Consider the following 16,284-nt stretch of genomic DNA (forward strand, 5'->3'; position numbering starts at 1 on the left):
TGGACCATACTCAACATTCAAAGATGACAACAAATTTTTCAACTCTCACTGACCTTTTTGGCTTGACTTGACCAACTTCGTCTGATCACCCATCACATGTTTCTATTTATATTTTTTCCTAGCCTCTGTAGCTAATAACAAGCGTGTAATTTGCTCCTCAAAACCTTCCAAAGAAGTGCCCACAGATTTCTTAAAAGCCTTTATCCCATTGGTTACCCATTGTGATGGTTGACAGTTATTAACACTCTCCTTACACCCAATCTCTTTCATAGGACTAGACACCAACTCCAAAGAACCTTCAGTGGCCAACGGTACCACAACTAATGGCTCACCACCTCTCTCCCAAGACATCAACCTTTCATCAAATTCCCACATCTCATTCTTTGACCCAAACACCACAGACGAAGACTCTACTAGCCCCTCATCCTCATCTACCCAACTAACCCTCTGCCCTTCATTAGCAATAGAAGCAGTACCTGGTATGCCCTCTCCTTCCATGCTTGAGCAAACTGACATGCAATCTAGAGATCAATACAGTGACAGTGGAAGCACTAACTATCATCCATTATGCAATTGTAGCATTCAGTCTTGGGAGTTACCCCAAGATTTAGTCTCCAAACAATTCCCTAATTGTAGGGCCAAGTAGATGAACTCCCTCAAGATCAGAATCGTTATTAGTAGTGGCCAATCCTTCTGGACCCACAAAATCCTCATCCCCATCTTTCGTTGCCACCTGAGATGTCAAAGTCACTATTGCCAACATTATCGGGGCACTAGAGATTAGGGGTGACAAATGGGTGGGTTTGGGGTGGGTATAATTGGTTGGGTATATAAAACCCATTTACCTATTAAAATCCATTTAACTAATTGCTTTTAACCCAAATCCAGCCCGACCCAATTATTATGGGTAAACCCCAATCCACCCAATTACCCAATTATCAAAATTACCAAAATGCCACTAAATTGAAAATGAAGCTTCAATTTTATACATATATATATATATATATATTAAACCAATAATTTTTTTTTTTTTTTTATAATTATTTTCCCAAGTTTAATCTAATAATTTAATTTTTCCAAGTGTTTTTTTTTTTTTTGATAAAATTTTTAACCGATTTTAAACCAGTAACTTTTTTCCAGAACTGTTTTTCGTTTATCTGCTTTGATTTTCCATCACTTTCCTTCATTTTCCTTTCCAACCTTCCAAACAGAGAATAAGCCAATAAACATCAATGGAGAAATTCAAAACCCTAGAAATCTTGCAGAAAACCCCAAACTCCTGCGTCTTCCACCTCTACCTGAACCGTCCATCTCATCGCAACACACTTTCACGTGACTTCTTCTCCGAATTCCCCAAAGCCCTCACCTCCCTCGACCAAAACCCTAACGTCAACGTTGTAGTCCTCTCCGATGTCGGAAACCACTTCTGCGCTGGGATTAACCTAGTAACCCTCGGCTCGATCTTCGAAAATTCTAACTCCGATGACCGCGGACGCGGCGGAGAGAGGCTTTGGAGACATATCAAGTACCTCCAGGACGCGGTCACCGCGATCGAGCTATGCTGGAAGCCGGTGATTGCTAGTATCCAAGGGGCGTGCATTGGCGGTAGAATTGATATCGTGACCGCTTGTGACATAAGGTTTTTTTTTTTTTTTTTGTGGGAAGGGCTGGGTTGAATTTAGGTGTATTGTTTTTGGGTTAAATGGGGTTCATTGAGTTTTTAGTTAAAACCCAATAATTATTGGGTCTAATTGGGTTGATGCCCATTTAACCCAATTAATAATTGGGTGGGTTTGAGTTTAATTAGGGTGGGCAAATGGGTTTGGGCGGGCAAATGGGTTTGGGTTTACTTTGCCACCCCTACTAGAGATCGATATCGGTTCACTGGATGCCTAGGCCACCCCCACTTGCTTGACTGGCATGGTGGAGAACTGAGTCTGGCTTCTTTGACCACCAATTCCATCAACACCCATCGCTTCCAACACCGTAATGGAGGACATCGTGGCCAAGGACATCACCGGCACCATTATCGACCCAATCGGAGCATTGACAGCCGATAACGGCTCATGGGAGGCATGGGCCACCACCGCTGGTCCAATCGGCATGGTGGATGGCTGAGTAATTCGACTTGGGCTGTGCTGACTACCCTGCCACTTTCGTCGTTGCTAAGGAGGAGATCGTGGCCAAGGGCACCTTCGGCAACATCACAAGCTTCACCGATGTTGTAGGCGAGACCACTGAGCTCTCGTGTTTCTTTGTGGCAGTCAATTCACGCATACTTGAACTCGGGATAGAGAAACAGCTCTGGTAAGAAGGATCTAGAATAGTTGGGCCACTAAAAGAGCTCTTGCCAGCCTCAAAATTAGATGGGCTTGACAAACCCAGGCCCAAAACAGAGTTTTTACTGCCCAACAGAGCACCTTGGGCTTTCTGATTGGATGGGCCCAGCCCCACTTTTGTATTCTGGGAATTATTACTCTCCCTTTCTACTCGTTTGCCAGCTTGCTTACCACCCTTGAACCATCCCAAGATACCCGCCTCTTTCCAAACTCTTTCACATCCACAATCAGCCCTCTCCCTAACCAACGTGACTTTCTAATATCACGCACCTTTCCAAACTCAACAATTTTTGAATTCGATTAAACTTCAAAGGAATACTGAGATTATTTCCTTTTGGGATTTTCGCCTCAATATTATTCTTACCATTAATACCACCTTCTCCACCCTCACCACAACCCACAGCTGACGGGAGAAAACTTCAAAAACTACTACTTGTGTGCGAGAATTGTCTCTTGGAAGCTCCATTATATTCTCCACGACACCATCCTTGACCTTTTCTTTGATGAAGGGCTACTGAGCAGGCTTCAACCTTGCCTGCATTGGAGCTTTGACAGCTTCCACAAAGGACCTGGAAGCACAATACTTTGGGATCTGCTTAGAACAAAATTCAGTCCACCCAACGCATATTGGGAAGGTTCCAATATTCTTCTTAATTCAATCCCAAAGGTTCTCCATCCTTGTTGTAACTTTCTGGCAGGGATAATGATATTTCTTTGCAACCCACCTACCTTAAGCTCTGTCATTGATAAATACTGCCCAAACGAGTTGGACCCCCGTTGCAAAGTGTAAGCAGTATCACCTTCCCTAAACATGAAGAATTGCTTAGGATTAACCCCGATCATGGTGTGTTCTAGATTCCACATTAACCAAAGTGCTGCACTCTTGCCCATAAACATCGATTGCATGTAGTATTTTCCCCCTTCAAAAATCTTAAGGGAGAAAAAATTCCCTCCTTCCTCAGCCACCAACTGAAACAGCTTAGATTCAATAAAAAAACTTCTAAAACCACCCATACTAATCCAAGGAAATAAACTAAAACAAGATTTCTGACTAATTTGAGGTAGCCGGGCCTCCCAAGATGACCAAATTTTGTTGTGAAATAAAGTAGAAAAGCGCATTCATGATCAAGTGGAAACCTAAGCAAACCTCAACTCCATTGGATTCTGTCTAAATTCTATTGGCCAATGCTTAAGCAATCATCTAACTAACTGACTAACTAGTTACAAGAGGATTAGGATGCAGCTACTTGAAATGCCCTGCATCAGTGAGTCTTACATTCCTGCTCAAAAAGCAGTGTAATACTCAATTGATTTTCTAAATAGCAAGGGCCAATGAGCAACAAATTTAATGAGGGTTTTGTCATTTTGTTGCTTATGTTGCACTTATTGTATAGTCAATCATCTGTTGTCTACAAAGTTCAAATTTTCATGCTATAAAGCACTTTCTCAATATTCAATAGATTATGATGCCTGCATGATTGGTTTGGTCTTTGGTGGTGGTTTCTCAGTTGTAGAAGCAATTGATCAGCAGTGTCCTTGTTCTGCTATAATATTCGATACATTCTTCTTATTATTATTATTTTTCCTTTTTGTGTTTGAAATTACTCTTTACTCTCTCTCTCTCTCTCTCAGGGTGTGAGTTATTTTACTGTCTTGTTTATTCTGATTTTTTACTGTCTTTAGATATATGATCCCTAACTTTCGTTTTCTTCTCTGTAATCTAATTATTTTAAATTTATAAACAAAAAATTGGATAACATAAATATTATTAGATCTAATTGCATTGCAATATTAATGATGTCTTTATGCAGGCTGACTTAGGTGTAAAGACAAAGACCCAACTTTTGGCTGAGAAATCTGTATTCAAGATTCTGTTAATGACCATCATTGCTGCTGATGTGGAACCAGATCTTCATGATCACAAAGATGATTTTATTCTCAATGTTTGTCGCCATTTTGCAATGATATTTCATATTGATTCTTCCTCTGGAAATGCGTCGACTTCGACTGCTGCACTTGGGGGTCCTGTGGTTTCATCAAATGTTAATGTTAGTTCCAGGTCAAAGAATGGTACTTGTTTGAATCTGAAAGAGTTGGACCCTCTAATTTTTTTAGATGCTTTAGTTGATGTACTAGCAGATGAAAACAGGCTTCATGCCAAAGCTGCTCTTAATGCTTTGAATATGTTTGCTGAAACACTTCTGTTACTTGCTCGCACAAAGCATGCTGATCTGCTAATGTCAAGGGGCCCTGGTACTCCAATGATCGTCTCTAGCCCCTCTATAAATCCTGTATCACCACCCCCAAGTGTTCGAATCACAGTCTTTGAGCAACTTTTACCTCGTCTTTTGCATTGTTGCTATGGAAGTACATGGCAATCACAGATGGGAGGTGTTATGGGACTTGGTGCTTTGGTTGGAAAGGTCACTGTAGAGATTTTGTGCCTTTTCCAAGTGAGAATTGTGCGTGGTCTGGTATATGTTCTTAAAAGGCTTCCCACTTATGCTAGCAAAGAGCAGGAAGAGACAAGCCAAGTGCTTACACAGGTTCTTCGTGTAGTTAATAATGTTGATGAAGCAAACAGTGAACCACGAAAGCAAAGTTTTCAGGGAGTAGTTGAATTTCTTGCTTCAGAGTTGTTCAACTGCAATGCATCTGTTACTGTGCGAAAGAATGTGCAGTCATGTTTGCAACTTTTGGCTAGTAGGACTGGTAGCGAGGTATCTGAATTGCTTGAGCACTTATATCAACCTTTGCTTCAGCCTCTTATAATGCGGCCTCTACGGTCAAGAACTGTCGATCAGCAGGTAAAATTTGTTTCTACTGGTAATTTTTTAGAATATTTATCAACTTGCGCTTCTCATTTGATTGGATGGCATTTAGGTTGGGACAGTTACGGCTTTGAATTTCTGCCTGGCCTTGAGGCCACCTCTTCTCAAGTTGACTCCAGAATTAGTTAATTTTCTGCAAGAAGCATTGCAAATAGCCGAGGCTGATGAAACTGTTTGGGTTGTGAAGTTTATGAATCCGAAGGTGGCCACATCATTAAATAAACTCCGTACAGCTTGCATTGAACTACTGTGTACAACGATGGCATGGGCAGATTTCAAAACTCCAAATCATTCTGAATTGCGTTCAAAGATTATTTCCATGTTTTTCAAGTCATTGACATGTCGGACACCAGAAATTGTTGCTGTTGCAAAGGAGGGCCTGCGACAGGTTTTGTTGAGCTTCTATCATATTTAATTGATATATTTAATCCTTAGAACTTGATGTTGATGTATGCATAGCTTTAGATAATGGCCAGCATAATGCGTTTTCCAGTTGAGGCATGATGTTTGTTGATTGTGTGTAAATTAACCACATGATGGGTCATCTTCATTTTTTTTCATTCCTTTTCTTTTAGATATATTTTGGGAATATTTGGAATTTGCTCACTCTATTGGTCATTGTCATTTAGGTTATCAATCAACAAAGAATGCCTAAAGAACTTCTGCAGAGCAGCCTCAGGCCTATTTTAGTCAACTTGGCACATACCAAGAACCTCAGCATGCCTCTTCTACAGGGTCTGGCTCGCTTGCTTGAACTTTTGTCCAATTGGTTTAATGTTACCTTGGGTGGCAAGTTGTTAGAGCACCTTAAGAAATGGTTGGAGCCAGAAAAGCTTGCACAGAGTCAGAAGTCATGGAAGGCTGGTGAAGAACCAAAAATTGCAGCCGGTAATGCATCTAGGTTTTATCTGCTTATGGAAAAGAGTTATAGACTATACAAACTCTCACTTGATTGTACTGATGACATCATGTTGGTTTTTCTGCTTTATGCAGCTATTATTGAGCTTTTCCACTTGCTTCCCTTAGCTGCTTCAAAGTTTCTTGATGAACTTGTGACCTTGACAATTGAATTGGAAGGAGCACTTCCCCCAGGACAAGTATACAGTGAGATTAACAGTCCATACCGTGTTCCCCTCACTAAATTTTTAAATCGATATGCATCGCTTGCTGTCGACTATTTTCTCGCTCGATTAAGTCAACCAAAATACTTCAGGCGGTAAGGTTTACTGGTATATATAAGTCAATTTTCTGATATGGAACATATATTGACTTCTTCCTTCTTTTTTTTTTTTTTTTTTTCCAGGTTTATGTATATAATCCGATCAGATGCAGGTCAGCCCTTGAGAGATGAACTTGCAAAGTCACCACAGAAGATACTGGCAAGTGCCTTCCCTGAATATTCACCAAAATCTGATGTGGTTATGACTCCGGGATCTTCAAATACATCTGCTGCTATATTAGGTGATGATGGCCTTGTTACTCCGTTACCTGATAGTTCTAATCCAGCATCTGCCCCCTCTAGTGCAACTTCAGATGCTTATTTTCAGGGACTTGGACTTATCAAAACTTTGGTAAAATTGATACCTGGCTGGTTGCAGACTAATCGTTTGGTCTTTGATACCTTGGTACTTGTTTGGAAGTCACCTGCAAGAATATCTCGTTTGCATAAAGAACAGGAACTGAACTTAGTGCAAGTAAGTATAGTTCATTTTACACAATTGTGAAACTCCTGCTCTTATTAATAGTTGATTCTTGTTCATTGTTTTCTAATTAAACCTTGTTCTTTTGTCACTGTGAAATAGCTATCCGATTTACTTTTAACTTATCACATTATTGAGTATTTACCATTTTTCATTTTTATTTGTGGACTTTTTATGTAATGTTTGTCAATTGATTGGTGACTCTGAGACTTCTTGTGATTACTGAGATACAGGTGAAAGAAAGCAAGTGGCTTGTCAAATGCTTCCTGAATTATTTGAGACATGACAAAACAGAAGTCAATGTTCTTTTTGATATACTCTCCATCTTCCTTTTTCATACTCGCATTGATTATACTTTTCTGAAGGAGTTTTATATCATTGAGGTACTTTGATTCTTGGATCCGATTTTTTTAAATCCTGGGAGAGTTTTCCCTTGTATTCTAGTTATTTGTGTGATCTGTTACTAGTGCAAACAATCATTTTCAGGTTGCGGAAGGTTATCCACCTAACATGAAAAGAGCACTTCTCTTGCACTTTTTGAGCCTTTTCCAATCAAAACAACTTGGTCATGATCATTTGGTTGTTGTCATGCAAATGCTCATTCTTCCAATGCTTGCTCATGCTTTCCAAAATGGCCAAAGTTGGGAGGTTGTTGACCCTGGTATTATAAAAACAATTGTTGACAAACTTCTTGATCCTCCAGAAGAGGTGCTTTCTTGATTTCATTTGCAACTTTTATGTGTTCCATGAAATTTTCTTGTGAGCCTGTTTATAATTAATTGAATGAAAATTATTTGTCAATTTGATTTCTACAATGTGATTCTTTTAAAATGTGTCTCAAATATTTTGCACCCCTTTTGTAGGTTTCTGCTGAATATGATGAACCTTTGAGAATAGAACTTTTGCAGCTCGCCACTTTGCTTCTTAAGTATCTTCAGAATGACCTTGTCCATCATAGGAAAGAGCTGATCAAGTTTGGCTGGAATCATCTCAAACGTGAAGATAGTGCCAGTAAGCAGTGGGCATTTGTGAATGTTTGCCACTTCTTGGAGGCCTATCAGGCCCCAGAAAAAATTATTCTTCAGGTATGGCTGTGATTTATATCATAATGGAATATATTAGTGCAAGTTATTTATCTCATTGTCTAATTTACCCAAAGTTTGCATCATTTAAGAAATTTTCTGGACTATTTTACTGCTCTGTAATTTAGTTTTCTGATGCACACACTAATAATGTCAGTATTGGGAGTATTCAGAATGTACCCTTCTTTGGTGTGCAACTTATTTATCTCATTGTCTAATTTGCTCAAAGTTCACATCATTTAAAAATTTTAGTGGACTATTTTTCTGCACTGAAATTAGCTTTCTGATGCTGTAACTAATAATGTCAGTATGGGGAGTGTTCAGAATGTACCCTTGGCCCATTGTCCCACCCTCATGTGAAATAGTAGAATCTTTTAAAACACTTTTTTTTTTTTGTGTGTTTTTTTTGGAAGGGGGGGGGAGTAGGAGGCAGGGACGGACCCAGGTGGGGGCCCAGGCCCTCCCTGGGTTGAAAATATTTTTTTTTAGTTATTATATATGTTTAATTTTTGTAGTTGGGCCTCCTTCCAAAACCTTATGTTTCCATTTTCCTCAATAAGCCTAGCTAGCCTCATTCAAATAGCAACTATCCAACCCAAAAATTTAACAAAAACAATAAAAACATTCACAATGGTGATTGTATTTTAGCAAAAAAAATTATTTTTACCACAAAATAACCAAAAAATCATGTGTTATTGGAGAAGTTAAAGCTAAATTTTTAAAAGCTAAATCATGTGTTAGTAGAATCTTTTAAAACACATTTTTTTTATGCAATTAATGGTAACCTGCCCAATATTTGAAACTGCAGGTTTTTGTAGCACTTCTTAGAACTTGCCAACCTGAAAATAAAATGCTAGTCAAGCAGGCCCTTGATATACTTATGCCAGCATTACCTCGAAGGTTGCCTCTTGGGGATTCTCGTATGCCAATTTGGATACGGTACACAAAAAAAATTCTGGTTGAGGAAGGTCACTCTATTCCTAATTTGATTCACATTTTCCAGCTCATTGTCCGCCATTCAGATCTCTTCTACAGCTGCAGAGCACAATTTGTACCGCAGATGGTGAATTCACTCAGTCGCCTTGGGTTGCCATATAACACCACGGCAGAAAACAGGCGTCTTGCCATTGAACTTGCTGGATTGGTGGTTGGTTGGGAAAGGCAGAGGCAAAATGAAATGAAAGCAGTTACTGATAGTGATGTACCCAGCCAGAACAATGATGGATTTAATTCTGGTTCTGCTGGTGCTGATCCTAAGCGTTCAGTGGATGGGTCTACTTTCCCTGAGGATTCAACAAAGCGAGTAAAACTTGAGCCTGGTCTCCAATCCCTCTGTGTCATGTCACCTGGTGGTGCATCATCAATCCCTAACATAGAAACCCCTGGATCTACTAGCCAACCTGATGAAGAATTCAAGCCAAATGCTGCTATGGAAGAAATGATTATCAATTTTCTTATTAGGGTGAGGCTTTTGTCAGCTTGTGCTTTCATCTATGACTAAGATATATTGATGACGTGCTTATTAAAAAAAAAAGATCTGTCTTTTACAGTTTGATTGTAGTTCTTGCTTTTGGTTAAAACGCCTCATGGATTTAAATTTTTTAACCTATTGATCTGCTGCTTGTTTGCACCTTCTGCACTCAAAAAGAATATATTTATGTAGGTAGTACTTGCTTTGCACTCTTGTATCATATGTAATTTCTGTAGTGTAATCTATTATTTAATGAAAACCATACAAGAAATTGGAGTGAACTGAGTAATCCAATTGATGATGAACCTGTAGGTTTTTTTTTGAAGAATTAGGACATCCAAGTTAAAAGATGTATGGGGGAGGATGAAAATGGGAAAAGTCATGGGACCTGGTAAATTCCCATTGAAGTTTTGGAAGTGCTTAGGTGATGTGAGTGTGAGATGGTTGACAGACCTTTTCAATAAGATTTTAAGGATTAGAAAAATACTTAGTAAATGGAAGAGATGCTCTTTAGTACATATATACAAGAACAGAAGACATTCAAAACTGTATAAATTATTGTGGAATTAAGCTTGAGTCACATCATGAAATTTCAGGAGTAGTTGGACGTAGGTTAAGACACAAAAAACTAATATTAGATAATCAATTTGGTTTAAGTGTAGGGGAGGTCTACTGTGGAAGCAATGTTCTTACTTAGAGAACCTCATAAAGATTTCCATATAGTTTTTATTGATAGGGAGAAAGCATATAGTTTTTGTTTATATAGAGAGCATATGATAGAATACCTAGAGAGGTTATGTGGTAAGTTTAATGGATGAAATTATTAAGAAACAACGTGTTTTTAAAAGGAGTGTATTTGAAATAATAATGTTAAAATGGATATGTGGAAGAACAAAGAGAGATAGGATACAAATTCAAGAAATTCGTTTAAATAAAGGGAAGACTCCTATGAATGAGAAGACAAGGGAGTCACTTGAAATGGTTGTGATATGCAAATGAGAGAAATTAAAGGAAGAGTGATTTGATTCAAGTTGAGGGAATGGAAAGAGTTAAAGAGAGACCTAAAAACTTGAAATATTAGAAAATGACATGTTTTTTTTGGGGGTAACACAGAGTCTGATTTTGTATAGAATACAATGATGGATAAAATACATGTGGCCGACCACAAATATTAGGCTGAGAATTCATAGCTGACTCCAAATTTTTGGGGAATCTATTATTTATTGACTTTGTTTTAGTCCCAGTTTATTAGTTTACATGCAACTCCCATGAATTTATTTTTTATTTTTTAATGTTATGCCTACAGTTGATGGGTTGAACCCATTAAACAAATACAGATTAAACATGGTACAAGTCTAACATGTATATGAGGTATCTCGCATGGCATTTATCAAAAAGAAGTATCTAACATGGAAGTTTCCTGAATAAAATTAGTCAAAGCAGAGAATGCTTACGAAGAAGAGTTATCATCGCAGGCACATGCTGTCTTTCTTTTAGTGCCCCAGTGCTGTGTGTCTCTCTCATTGAATTTTTTTTGAACTTAATAGAACAATATGAATTTGATAAAAGTTTGTTCCCGATTTTTTTTTTTAAAGGACTAAAAAGTGGGCTAAGTTCTTAACATGATTTATTACAGTTCTTCATTGATTTGTCTGAAGTGTCGTGATATTTCAATCATTCTGATGATTATTTATGACTTTTTACCTGTCTTTTTGAGATCAGGTTGCCTTGGTCATTGAGCCTAAGGACAAGGAAGCAAGTATAATGTACAAACAAGCTTTAGAGCTACTTTCACAAGCCTTAGAAGTGTGGCCTAATGCTAATGTCAAATTCAATTACTTAGAAAAGCTGCTGAGCAGTATTCAACCATCTCAGTCAAAGGACCCTTCCACAGCTCTTGCACAAGGCTTAGATGTAATGAACAAGGTTTTGGAGAAGCAGCCACATTTGTTCATTAGAAATAATATAAATCAGATTTCTCAAGTATGACACTGCTCCCATTAGTTCTACTGATTGGTCTAGTGACTAAATTTTCATATTTCAACATTGATACTATTTTTGTATTTGTTTTGTCAGATTCTTGAACCCTGCTTCAAGTATAAAATGTTAGATGCTGGAAAGTCCTTGTGCTCACTGTTGAAGATGGTCTTTGTTGCTTTTCCCCTAGAAGCAGCCACTACACCACAAGATGTTAAACTATTGTATCAGAAGGTTGATGAACTGATTCAGAAGCATATTCATATTGTTACAGCTCCTCAAGCATCAAATGAGGATAATACTGCTAATTCAATTAGCTTTGTTCTGCTTGTCATTAAAACCTTGACAGAGGTACAGAAGAACATCGTTGATCCTAACTTCTTGGTTCGTATACTGCAACGCCTGGCACGAGATATGGGATCATCAGCAGGCTCTCATCCGAGACCGGTATGCCCCTATTTTCTCATTTGTAAACCCTGTTTTCAATGGGGAGGTCAAATTTTTTAGGAATGTTAGTCGGATGGGTTTAGTGGGGTTGCACACCTGTCCCAATCCTAATAGGATGACTCTATTTTTTTAAAAGGGTTTGTGTGATTGGTTTGAGTTTTTAGGAAATGGGATCCTGAACCTGAGCTGATTAGTGTGATTATACAATTTAATTGCTAAAATATTTCTAAGATTAGTAATATTACAAAAGTCCTAGGCATTCTATAAGCTTTACCCAACGTTTCTTTCTCTGTCTCATTCTTATTATTACAAAAATCCATGTGACTTAAAATAGTTTGGATAATTTTTTTTTCCCATTTTTGGTATTAGTACACGGTTTAGATATTATTAATGATGATAGTAATTGAATGATTGATAATTTTCCATTTATGCTAGGATTAAATATGTGGCCAAGAGCCTTGTAGCTCAATTGGCACCTTCTGGCTTCTGGTGTTTACAACAAAGACATCTAAGGTTCAAATCCCCCCACCCCCAACTATTAATCTATAAAAAAAAGAAACAATAAAATATAGTGGCCTTTAAGTGTTCATCAATACTTGAATGTGGTGAACTAGATTTTATGTTTACCCCTTCTAAGCACAATGAAATAAACACTCAGGTTGTAATGGGTTTGGGTTTCTCAAATAAAAGTGGAAGGATTTTGGGATAAGATTCATAAAAGGTGAAGGGTCACAACATTAATTTGGGAAAAGTGGAATCTTCATTGTATTAATTTCATTCACTTGAATCACTTTTGGTAATGCAAACTATTTCAGATATCTTTTGACTATTAAAAATTGAGTAGATAAAAGAGATTCCAGTGATCTGCTGACCTTTTGTGAATTATTAGATATTTGTTATATCTGTTAATTGTGAAGATTGTAATATGTGAATGGATGAGGATACTTTTCGATCAATGGTCAATATTCTTGCTAGTCTGAGGCTAATAGCCTAATGTGCAGAGTAGGTTGATTTTGATGTGTATGACCCAAGTATGATTTGATTTGGCATGGTGGTTATATTTACCAAATTTGGCACAATATTCATCCCAGTTGATGTCCTGTCGTAGTTGTCCATCTGGCTCATGGGGTCTTGGGCGAAGTTCTTATTTGCAAGTTCAAGGTTAAATGCCTTGTAATTCTTGTTCACTAGAGCCTTCATATTTGATTGTATCTATGTTGATTTTACTTGGCCTGATTAACTTTACACATTAGTGATTTTACTCAGCATTATTTTTTTTTTCATTTGTTGAATTACATTAAGCAAATTTGGGATTATGGCTTGTTGTTGTTGTTATTGAATTACATTAAGTAAACTGTCATCCATATCCAGGGTCAGAGAACCGATCCTGATTCTGCTGTCACGTCTTCTCGTCAAGGTGCTGATGTTGGTGTGGTCATCTCTAATCTAAACTCGGTTTTGAAGCTTATAAGTGAGAGGGTCATGCTTGTTCCAGATTGCAAGCGAACCATAACTCAAATCTTGAATACCTTGCTCTCAGAGAAAGGTACTGATTCTAGTGTGCTTCTTTGCATACTTGACGTGGTAAAAGGGTGGATTGAAGATGACTTTGGCAAACCAGGCACATCAGTCACATCGAGTTCTTTTCTTACTCCGAAGGAAATAGTTTCTTTTCTTCAGAAGCTTTCACAAGTTGATAAACAAAATTTTTCTCCAAGTTCTCTGGAAGAGTGGGATAAGAAATACCTACAGCTTGTTTATGGAACTTGTGCTGATTCGAATAAGTAAGCAATATAGTTTAAATCAGCTTGTATATTTTTTGCACCATGTTTTTTATATAATGTTTTGATTGACTTCCAGATTGCCCCTGCTTGTTCGTCAAGATGTGTTTCTGAAAGTGGAAAGGCAATTCATGCTTGGTTTACGGGCAAGAGATCCTGAAATTAGGATGAAATTCTTCTCACTTTATCATGAATCTCTTGGGAAATCATTGTTCCCAAGGCTGCAGTTTATTATCCAACTTCAGGACTGGGAAGCTTTGAGTGATGTCTTTTGGCTCAAGCAAGGCCTTGACCTTCTTCTGGCAATCTTAGTTGAGGATAAACCTATTACGCTAGCTCCAAACTCAGCTAGGGTGCCGTCACTTATGGTTTCAGGTCCTCTTCCAGATAGTTCTGGGATGCAGCATCAGGTTCCTGATGTTTCAGAAGGCCCTGGGGATGCTCCTCTAACGTTTGATGCCCTTGTTTCTAAGCATGCACAGTTTCTAAATGAGATGAGCAAACTCAAGGTAATACCAATTACAATTAGCCCGTTTAGGTCCACAGTGTATTGTGCTTAAGGATTAGATAATAGATTTCCCATTTTGGTTTGTAGAAGTGAGCTATGGTTGTTTTGTAGTCTACAAGCATGTTGTATCTTTTTTATGTCTGTATGGTGCACTTGCATTGTCTGTTAACATAGCAACATTTGACTGAAAAGGTATGATATTGTTTTCTGAGCTTGTTTTTTCTATCTTGCTTTTGGTAGGCTGTCTAGATTCTTATCTACTTAATGCATTTCACCCATCATATTAGAAGTTGACCTTTTACTTCCTTCTTTCAGGTTGCTGATCTTGTTATTCCATTGAGAGAGCTGGCTCATACCGATGCTAATGTTGCATACCATTTATGGGTGTTGGTATTTCCCATTGTCTGGGTGACCTTAAATAAGGACGAGCAGGTAGCACTAGCTAAACCAATGATTACTCTCCTTTCAAAAGATTATCACAAGAAGCAACAAGCCAGCAGGCCAAATGTTGTGCAAGCACTCCTAGAAGGGCTTCAGTTGAGCCACCCTCAACCCAGGATGCCTAGTGAGCTCATTAAATATATTGGAAAGACTTACAATGCATGGCACATTGCATTGGCTTTGCTAGAAAGTCATGTCATGTTGTTCATGAATGACACAAAGTGCTCCGAGTCTCTGGCTGAGCTTTATCGCTTGCTTAATGAAGAAGATATGAGGTGTGGGTTATGGAAGAAAAGATCAATCACAGCAGAAACTAGGGCTGGGATTTCTCTAGTCCAGCATGGTTACTGGCAGCGTGCCCAAAGCCTCTTTTACCAAGCCATGGTTAAGGCAACTCAAGGCACATATAACAACACGGTACCAAAGGCTGAGATGTGTCTTTGGGAAGAGCAATGGCTGTCCTGTGCCAGTCAACTTAGTCAGTGGGATGCATTGGTGGACTTTGGCAAGAGTATTGAGAATTATGAAATACTACTTGACAGTCTTTGGAAGTTGCCTGATTGGGCTTATATGAAGGATCATGTAATTCCGAAGGCTCAAGTAGAAGAAACTCCAAAACTTCGATTGATTCAAGCCTTCTTTGCTCTTCACGACAGAAGCACAAATGGTGTGGGGGATGCTGAAAACATACTGGGGAAAGGTGTCGATCTTGCTTTGGAGCAATGGTGGCAGTTGCCAGAAATGTCTGTTCATGCTAGGATTCCTCTTTTACAGCAATTCCAGCAGCTAGTTGAAGTTCAAGAATCAGCTAGAATCCTTGTGGACCTTGCAAATGGTAACAAACTCTCTGGAAATTCTGTTGGTGGTGGTGTACATGGAAACCTTTATGCTGATCTCAAAGACATCCTTGAGACTTGGAGGCTAAGAACTCCAAATGAATGGGATAATATGTCTGTTTGGTACGATTTGATTCAATGGAGAAATGAAATGTATAATGCAGTCATAGATGCATTCAAGGATCTTTCTGTCACAAATCCACAACTTCATCACCTTGGTTATCGTGACAAAGCATGGAATGTTAATAGGCTTGCTCACATTGCTTGTAAGCAAGGCCTTTATGATGTTTGTGTGGCAATACTTGAAAAGATGTATGGTCATGCAACCATGGAAGTGCAGGTAATAGAGACTAACAAATGTTTTTTTTTTGGATTAGCTCAGGAGAGGTAAAAAGAACTGTGTCCTCTCTGCCCCAAACTTGGTATCTTTTTGATTAGTTTGAGTATTCTTCATTAAATGGGTCCACTTTGCAGAATTTGTGGCCATTTAAGATAACTTTGAAGTAAATTTATCCGTGCAATTGACTGTCGTCCAGGAATAATGAAATTTTACTTTTTCAACCCAGGTATAATTTTTAGGTCCAATGGTTTGCTTTTATGCTTAGACATGTCTAGTGGTCATTTTGAATCTCCTTGGTGGGCATAGAAATGTGGAGTATTCATCCTTTCTGAGCATACATCTCTATCAACTATTACCAAACTTCTTCCTTACCCTCTTCTTCTGGACTTCAAGTCTCTCTGGTGATTGGAAGCTAGGTCAGATAGTTGTTTTTTTTTCATTCTTTGGGTGGATTTTATGGTAATTTGCAACCATATCCAGACATGCCCTGTGGTGATCTTGAACCTCATGGATGGGCATGGAGCATGGAGT

General features: G+C 38.4%; 1 protein-coding gene across 2 annotated transcripts in view; it reads left to right on the forward strand.

Annotated features, from left to right (window-relative positions):
- LOC115950937 (transformation/transcription domain-associated protein-like) overlaps positions 1-16,284 on the forward strand; it is a 45,158-nt gene that overhangs the window by 19,709 nt on the left and 9,165 nt on the right. For both annotated transcript variants that reach the window (XM_031068217.1, XM_031068218.1), the window contains exons 14-27: positions 4,151-5,146; positions 5,223-5,558; positions 5,800-6,058; positions 6,164-6,386; positions 6,474-6,864; positions 7,104-7,253; positions 7,357-7,578; positions 7,734-7,955; positions 8,761-9,414; positions 11,146-11,406; positions 11,500-11,847; positions 13,219-13,631; positions 13,708-14,137; positions 14,452-15,753. In XM_031068217.1, the coding sequence (XP_030924077.1) occupies positions 4,151-5,146; positions 5,223-5,558; positions 5,800-6,058; positions 6,164-6,386; positions 6,474-6,864; positions 7,104-7,253; positions 7,357-7,578; positions 7,734-7,955; positions 8,761-9,414; positions 11,146-11,406; positions 11,500-11,847; positions 13,219-13,631; positions 13,708-14,137; positions 14,452-15,753 (6,207 nt within the window). The remainder of the gene's footprint in view (positions 1-4,150; positions 5,147-5,222; positions 5,559-5,799; positions 6,059-6,163; positions 6,387-6,473; positions 6,865-7,103; positions 7,254-7,356; positions 7,579-7,733; positions 7,956-8,760; positions 9,415-11,145; positions 11,407-11,499; positions 11,848-13,218; positions 13,632-13,707; positions 14,138-14,451; positions 15,754-16,284) is intronic.

This window comes from Quercus lobata, chromosome 6, assembly GCF_001633185.2.
Source record: "Quercus lobata isolate SW786 chromosome 6, ValleyOak3.0 Primary Assembly, whole genome shotgun sequence".
NCBI classification, from domain to species: Eukaryota; Viridiplantae; Streptophyta; class Magnoliopsida; order Fagales; family Fagaceae; genus Quercus; species Quercus lobata.